The sequence below is a fragment of the Polyodon spathula genome, unplaced genomic scaffold (genome assembly GCF_017654505.1).
Source record: "Polyodon spathula isolate WHYD16114869_AA unplaced genomic scaffold, ASM1765450v1 scaffolds_1097, whole genome shotgun sequence".
Classification (NCBI taxonomy): domain Eukaryota; kingdom Metazoa; phylum Chordata; class Actinopteri; order Acipenseriformes; family Polyodontidae; genus Polyodon; species Polyodon spathula.
Genome location: NW_024472583.1, coordinates 1 through 8047, shown reverse-complemented (window position 1 = coordinate 8047; position 8047 = coordinate 1). Strand labels below are relative to the sequence as shown.

General features: G+C 45.4%; 1 protein-coding gene across 1 annotated transcript; it reads left to right on the top strand.

Annotated features, from left to right (window-relative positions):
• Nucleotides 1-13: 13 nt before the first annotated feature.
• LOC121309276 (furin-like) lies at nucleotides 14-7886 on the top strand. Its single transcript, XM_041242152.1, has 7 exons — nucleotides 14-575; nucleotides 913-1016; nucleotides 1332-1449; nucleotides 2046-2225; nucleotides 2683-2807; nucleotides 3270-3398; nucleotides 5316-7886. The coding sequence occupies exons 1-7, from the start codon at nucleotides 442-444 to the stop codon at nucleotides 5930-5932; spliced, it is 1407 nt and encodes a 468-aa protein (XP_041098086.1). The 5' UTR covers nucleotides 14-441; the 3' UTR covers nucleotides 5933-7886.
• The last annotated feature ends 161 nt before the right edge of the window (nucleotides 7887-8047 follow it).

The window sequence follows — 8047 nt, the reverse complement described above, 5'->3', positions numbered from 1 at the left end:
CGTGCAAATTGGGCAGCAACACAATACATGTTATACACTTCTAAAATGCCTTTTGATCAGAGCACATTGTAAAACCAACACTAGTATTCTTTGAGCTCTCTGACTCTCCCTCCTGGCTCAAGCTACACTTACATCTAAGTTTTTTTTTCTCCTAAAACCATGCCGCTATCCCTATGATCATCCCTGGCATGATTTATTTAAACTGCATTTCCAGACACAGGATTTCACACCTCAAGGTTTCAGTTATCACGCACGACTTGCAAGTTTAATTGCATGCGTGCATAGCTTTCTGACCGAGGTTGGGAGTTTATTATGCATTCACTGAGCACACCTGTAGGAATTGTTCAGTAGGCAGTGGAGACGACAGTTTTAAAAGAACAGCATTGCATGTCCTCTTTTGAAATGCAGTTCTGAGTGCACGGTTTTGTGGTGGGAATGTAAATGAGGATTGTTCCCTGTCCCCCCCCCCCCCAGGTGACCACTGATCTGAGACAGAAGTGCACAGACTCCCACACCGGAACCTCTGCCTCCGCCCCGCTCGCAGCTGGGATCATTGCTCTCGCCCTGGAGGCTAAGTAAGTGTTAAAGGCTCAGCACCTGCCTATAGGGAAGAAACTAAAACTCTTCGGTCCACACGACTCCAGACTGAAACGAGAACATTTTGCTTGTGTGGGTTTGTTTTAGTTTTTGCTCCTGGTATTTGTTTGACATTTATATTAAGCATAGTGCTTCTGAGATCTGTGCAGTTTGAATTTGTTCTGTATTATGCCACATGGTATTTCTGCATTGGGAGGTCACTGCAGGGATTTGTAGTTTTCATTTGATTTGAATTGTTTAGTAGCTCTGTTTGGAGTGCCGTAGGCAGGGTTTGCTTGTGTGATTGTGGAACTCTGGTTTTTGTTTGTGCTGCAGTATGAACCTGACCTGGAGGGACATGCAGCACCTGGTAGTGAGAACCTCTCGCCCTGCCCACCTCAACACAAATGACTGGAAAACCAATGGTGTGGGCCGCAAAGGTAATCATGACAACCTTGGCACTCGGTCCTAGTTAGGCGCACGTGGGTCTGCTGAGTGCAGTGCCACCCTGTGGCTGGAGGAAACGAGTGGAACAGCGGTCACAATGCACAGAGGAAGAGTTCATTATCAACTTATCATAGCTTTTTTTGGCAGAAGGATTGTACCTTTTTGAATTGTTAGTCCTAGAAGCAAGTGGGCTGGAATATATGTAGATCTAATTTAATTTGGAAATGCTGTTAAGCTGTACCAAGCATGTTGACAGTAATGCAGTTTGATGTTCTGTGTATTAAGCCCCCTCCCCCATCTGTCCACAGTAAGTCACTCATATGGCTATGGGCTGCTGGACGCCGGAGCCATGGTCACTCTGGCCCGGAACTGGACAAATGTGGAGCCACAGCACAAGTGTGTCATCGTGGTGCTCTCCGAGCCCAGGTAAGGACAGGTTCAATCTGGGCAGGTGTGGAAGGGGTAATGTCCAGGTCACACTACTTCTGTATTTAGTTTCCAGTCTCTTCCATGGAGGGATCAGAGTTGCTGGTATGTTTGTGATATAATGTGGTGCAGGTGGATTGCCTTCATTTTTAAATGGATTGTTCTATGCTGCAGTAATCTCGCAGGATTTGGAAAGTGCAGGGGGCTGTCACTTTTTTCTATTAAGCAGGGCATCGGTGCAACACAGGGACAGGGCAGGTTTAATCCATTCCTCTCCCAGCTGAGTGGCTTTTGTGGCACAATCAAGCAGAGGGCACACTTTCTGTGGTCTGTCCCTGGTGAGGATTGTCAGTGTTCAAGCCTTTGTGGGTTTTGATGAGAATCTAGTTTAGCAATCCTGGCTCATTCAGTCTAGATTGAGTTCATGTATTAGATGAAACATGGGTATTTTTTATTTTATATATTTATATACACCAAATAAAACCAGTGGCTTGGAGAACTTCTCTTTTGAAGGCAGTGCACACATATAATCCTGTGAACCTGTCGGTCTAAAGGTTATCTTTTTTTTTTTTTTTTTTTTTTTTTTTTATTTCCAGGGATATTGGTAATCGGCTGGTCATCACCCAGAAGGTGGATGCCTGCTTTGGGATGTCGAACTATGTGAGCTCCCTGGAGCACGCCCAGGCACAGCTCACTCTGTCCTACAACCAGCGTGGAGACCTGGCTGTGTACCTGATCAGCCCCAGGGGCACCCGCTCCACCCTCCTCTCCCCCAGGTACTGCCCCGTGCTGCACTGGCTGTCATAAATCTACATGCCACGCTGAAGCACTGCACTAGTACTCTACAGTGCTTTTTATAGTTGCATTAAATGTGGTAAATTCTAATTATACAAGTAGATTGCTTTACTGGCTTTTTTATGTAAAAGCAAGCCCAAGACTGACATCCTGTTCGCCTATCAATACAGTCGATATGAAATAAATGTAGCATTTTTTCATGGAATGGCCTTGGTGTATAGCTTAATCAGCCTCTAACCCTTTTGCTGAACCAGTTGTCTGACACCATTTGATTTGATGTCTCCTTCTCTTTCCGCATTCCTGTCTAATTCAAAGCTGGAAGACCGTAGTTAACATTCTGCTTGTTGATTGACTGCAATGCTCACCTGATCCAGCCCCAGCGTGTGCGTCTTCCTGTCCTGATTCTGATCTGCTGCTAATGCCTACTTTCCTCCTCAGACCTCATGATTACTCCTTGGAGGGGTTTAACGACTGGGCATTCATGACCACCCACTCCTGGGACGAGGATCCTCGTGGGGAGTGGACACTGGAGATAGAGAATGCCTCCGGAGCCAGCAACTATGGTGAGGCTGTTGCATAGAGACAGTGTGGCCAAGTGATTAGAGCTTAGGGACTGGGACTTATTTTTAAACTGGTCTCATCCCAAAAAAGTGAAGCGTTAATTGGATTACACCTCGGAGTAAAAAGTGCAAGAACTGTTAGTCAGTTGTTGCCATTTATGATCCTGTCTCCTGCTTTCAATACAAGGGAACACGGTGGCACAGGAACTAATTTGAGGGGGTTAGAGGTGGGGTGTGTGACATTAGGAGCAGGTTAGAGGTGTCATTAATCAGTGAATATTTCACTGTGGTAGGTATGACTCGGTTTCAGTTTTTTTTTGTTCAGGTGGATGTTGTGTAATTGGGTGTTTTCCACACAGATGATTATAACATTTATATATATATACCATTGGGAGCTCTTCTGCAGCCTGGCTCCTTTTAGTCTTGATGCATGCCTGCCTACATTACCTCTCCCTCCACCCACAGGCACCCTGAGGAAGTTCACCCTGGTTCTGTACGGGACCGGCTCCAACGCCCCCAACTTCTCCACATCCAACTCCAGCCAGCCCAGGAACAGCAGCTGCAAAACCCTCAACGCCAACCAGATCTGTATAGGTAGGTATTAAAACAGTGGGACCCAGTGCCCCCTGCAGGCAGAACCTGGCATTACATACAGCAAGTGACAGGGCCGTAGGTGAAGTATAAAAGCTAGCGTGGGGGTGAGGAAGCTGAAGGGCACATTACATTATTTGCATACCTTTTTTTTATAAAGCATTTTAAGGCAGCATTATTTTTTTTTTTGCTTAAGAACCTGAGTGAGCTTAACTAGAATATTTAGCCTGGGTGTGTTTTATAATGTGGATGTGTGGTGTAATAAGCTGCCAGTCCTCCAATACAAGGTGGGTCTGTAGATCCTGTCTGGTTCGGACTGGCTTGGAGGACGATGGTTCCGCTTGGTTCTGGATCAGGTCAGTGACAAGTCAGTGAGAGCTGCAGGTTTACAGTGGTGTGCTGGTGGTGGTTCCAATATACGGATGACTTCCTGGAATCCAGAGTATGGAGAGGAGTGCTGTGATCACTGGTGGCATGTGGAGGTCAGGGACAGTCACTGTGGTGTGCTCTGGGTCACTCTGCCACTGCATGAGGCACAGCATTTAAACCGGCCACCTGAAAGGATCTACCCCAATAGCAAGATTCAGTGTTACTGAGAGATTGGTTATACTGTTACGAACATTGCAAAGACCTCTCGCTGTGCCTCATTTGTTATAATTGCATTTCCCCTGCAGGGGAAGCTTGACACTTTGACCGCAAATTTTAAAGTAATGGCACTTAGTTTTTAGGCAGCATTTACACCTGTCTAGTTAGTTCAGAGAGAATAAGCTTGCTTTTGAAGGTGTCCCATGAGATGCACTTGTAAAGTGAATTCACAGTGGTGTGTTGTAAATCTGTTTGAATCACACTGCATCACACTCTTGTCTTGGTGCACACTTTCTTTCTGCTGGCCTTAAGGTTAGTGGTTTGAGATGCATTACCATGCAAGCAGCTGCCTGGGCTCATGATCTCAATTTAAAGGACTCTCGACAAGCACAGCAGGCATCAGCAGCACCTGGAGAGAGAGGGGTGGGGGTGGGGGGTCCATAAGCAATCTCTTCATGGGATTAATAATTCAGAGTGAGAGGAGATGAGCTGCCGCAGCTGTCTGGCTGAGTGACAGGTTTTATTACAGGAGCTGCATGAGCTCCAGACCTCTACCAGCTTTAAGGAGCATGTGCTTCAATATTTAAAAAAAAAAAAAAAAAAAACTCTGCTGTTCACTCCCATTGCTACACCCAAATAAAATAACTGCTAATTCTGCTTAAAGTACATCTCTATAGGGGAGTAACTAATTCACTTGTCACTAAGTGACCTACTTGCATGCATGTTGTATGCATATCTTTAGATCACAAGTGGGTTACTCTGGTTAGTCACATTACAGGTGCAGGTCAGTGGCATCAAATAACTAAGAGCAACATGTTCTCATCAACAAAGATAAAGTAATGCTGGCACATAGCTAGCTTTTTACTATGTGTACAGCAGTACTTGAACACTAAATGTTCCTCGTTCAAAATTGAAATGGTCCTGCTTTGAAAAGTCATCTGGGCTGCAGCCAGCTCTGTAGAGACCTTTCATTTGTGGCTGCTCCGATCTAGACGTGCACACGAGTGATGGACTCTGTTACAATTGAATTAGGAGCTGGCTTGTCACTTAAAATGGTGCAGCGGTTGTCCTGTGAAGACAATGAGTTGTAAGTATCATGGGAATGTGCCTCAAACCTCTCCATTCCTTCATTTTGTCAATCTTTCTACTCTCTCGCTGCCCATCCTTTTCCAATTAGGCTGTTTTTGTTCCCTTCCTCCCGTTCCGCTATCTGCATGCATCCCCTAACACAAGCGCTCACCCCCTCCTCCCTGTTGCTCTTGCTGTCTGGGAAGTTGTCTCTGACTCTAGTTGTCCCGCTTCAGTTATCGCCCTCTCACTCTTGTTTCCCTGCAGAGTGTAGCCCAGGATCCTTCCTGCTCCAGCAGGGCTGCGTGAGGGAGTGTCCTGCTGGCATGACACCCGGAACAAAATCCTCCGACACCCCCCTTGATAATTGGTCCGAGCCGTCCCTTGTGCAAGCCTGCCTCCAATGCCACACCACCTGCCTCACCTGCCATGGGCCGGGCCCCACAGACTGTCTGTCCTGTCTGCCTCACAATCACCTCAACCCTGCCTCAGGAACCTGCGCTCACCAGAACCAGATCCAGCGGGAGTCCCCTGACTCCCCTGTAGGGACCAGCAGCACTGACAGTAGCTCCCCCCCCTGGGAGCTGTCCTCTCGCTTGCCTGTCATCGTGGCCGTGCTGAGCTGTGCCTTCATCGTCGCCTCCTTTGTGGGAGTCTTCCTGATGCTTCAGATCTGCTCTGGCAACTCCCCCTGGGGGATGCAGAACAAACTGTGCTCCCTGGAATCCATGGGGGGTGTCGGTGGGCTGGGCAGGGGAGGGATCATCTCATACAAGGGCATCCCCTCGGGGGTGTGGAGGGAGGACGGGCTCTCCTCTGATACAGAGGACGAATTTGATTTTCACGAGAGGACTGCCTTCATCAAAACACAAAGTGCCCTTTAACCAACCTCCTGCTCCCACCTCTCCTTTCTTTCTTTTCTTTCTTTCCTTTTTGCAGTCACCATTTAATCGATGGCTCAAATGAATTCTTGATAGGGGTGCTAGGGGAGAATATGGCTTCAAGAAGTGGTAAAACTAGGGAGTGATAGGAATTTGACTGATCAATTATGGGCTGACCTCCCTTTTCCAGGCAAAGGGATTTCCTCACTGGTCCTTGCCTGTAATTTTTCACTACAAATAACCCTCTCCCTGATGCCATTTTCCTGTTTCATGGTGATGGCAGAGCCAGCGGTTTCTATTCTTGATCGCACTACAAAGGCTGCTTCGTGGAGCACCCATGTGCCCTGGCAAAGCTTGGACTAGTGCTAGTCAGAGGAGTTGCATTGTATGTTTGTGATATATATTTATACATTTGTACTTTCTGCAAAATATAAATTGATAGACCTGTATCTAGCTGCAGCAAAATCCTACTAGTGCACACTTCCAAATATATAGAAATGCCTATATGTGGAACACGAGTAACAACCTCACGCTGCTATTAAAGCTGCTTCTAGTCTGTCAGTTTGTGTTTTCATTTCCTAGAGCACACTATTCATTACTGTTTGTTTTGCTAAATCTATATTATAGAATCCAAACCCTATCTAATTTATTGAATACATACATAAGCATACGTTAGTCACCGTGGAGCAGCGGGAGCATCTACATAATTAATAAATCAATAAACAAGAAATCCATCATTCTTGGTTTTTCTCCCTCATCAGTCCACACCTATCAAGTTGATTTACCTAAGCAATGGAAATGTAGCACCAGTGTGGGGATTCTCCGTTACATTTTGAAAATGGTGTGGGTGTATAATTGTAGTTAAGACTGATACAATGGAGATATTTTGTGGGGGGGAGCGTCCCCATTCCGAAGCAGCGGGGTGGGAGGAAACACTGATGCTGCTCCCCATGTCTGTTTATTCTTTTCCTAATCAGATCTGATGATGATGAATGCTGTGATTTGCCCAGGTTGTAGTTATTCCTATCCTGTAATAAAGAATTCAAGAGGGCCAGTTTTAAACGGTAGCTCTAATCAAACACAACAGGAGGGAGGGGAGAACACTGCATTTCATTAATCTGAGTGCATAATCCTGCTTTGTTTCTCAAGTGGATTTGAAAGGAAAGGAGGGGGTCTTTACCTTTCCTATACATATAGCGACAGTTTGTATTACCTGTGTTTTTGTGAAATCTTTTTAGTTCGAACTAGTATCAAACAACTTTCGATTCCTTAAATGTATGATCTTGACCATTACTAGATTTTCTTTTATTTGGGGGGATATTTCCCTTTGACAAAACAGGATGCAAGTTTCACAATTTTTGGCTGTAGCTTTAGTGCCTGAAACAAAGTGTGGGATCTTGGCTTTGGAATCCAAGGCAGAGAATGAGAAGTCCAGCACCAACCTTGACCTAAAGCTGTCACTTCTGAGCGCTCTGTCACTGCTGCTAAAACAACGTCCTTCCAAACTAACTTTAAATGCAGCAGATTTCTAATCCCAAAAACCCCTCTGCAATGACTTGTTTAATTGAGCAGGGCTCCTACGTATTGTGTGTGTGCACAAGCATCTACAAAGACTGGTCCTGTCTGGCTCCGGTTCTCTGCTGTGTGTAACTCCTTGGACTAACTTCTAAGCTTCTGTCTCTCTTGAGAATCAAGCCAGCCTTCTTTCTCTGTATGATTCTCAATGTGAGATTGGCTCGCTCTCTATCTATCTATCCTCTCTCAGAATACCTTAGGGCTGGTGATTTATAATAATTGTGACTACCTGAGGAAAAAACAGGCCTATTTTTGTATTATCTGGTGCACAGTAATTTTCTTGTATTGTGTAATTTAAATTTGCTTTTTTTCTCCCTTATTTAATGGATGTGGATATGCTGATTTAAAGATTCTAAGTGAAATAAATTTATGCAAACAATTATTGACGTTATTGAGGTGCTTGTCTCTACATGGAGGGGAGGGGAGGGGGTTGAAACTGGTGTGCTTATTGGAGCCTTTGAACTTGCCACTAGGTGGCACTGCAAATGGTCTCACTATTTTAATCTCCTTTTGTCATTCATTGTATTGATCCAGTCTTCACCA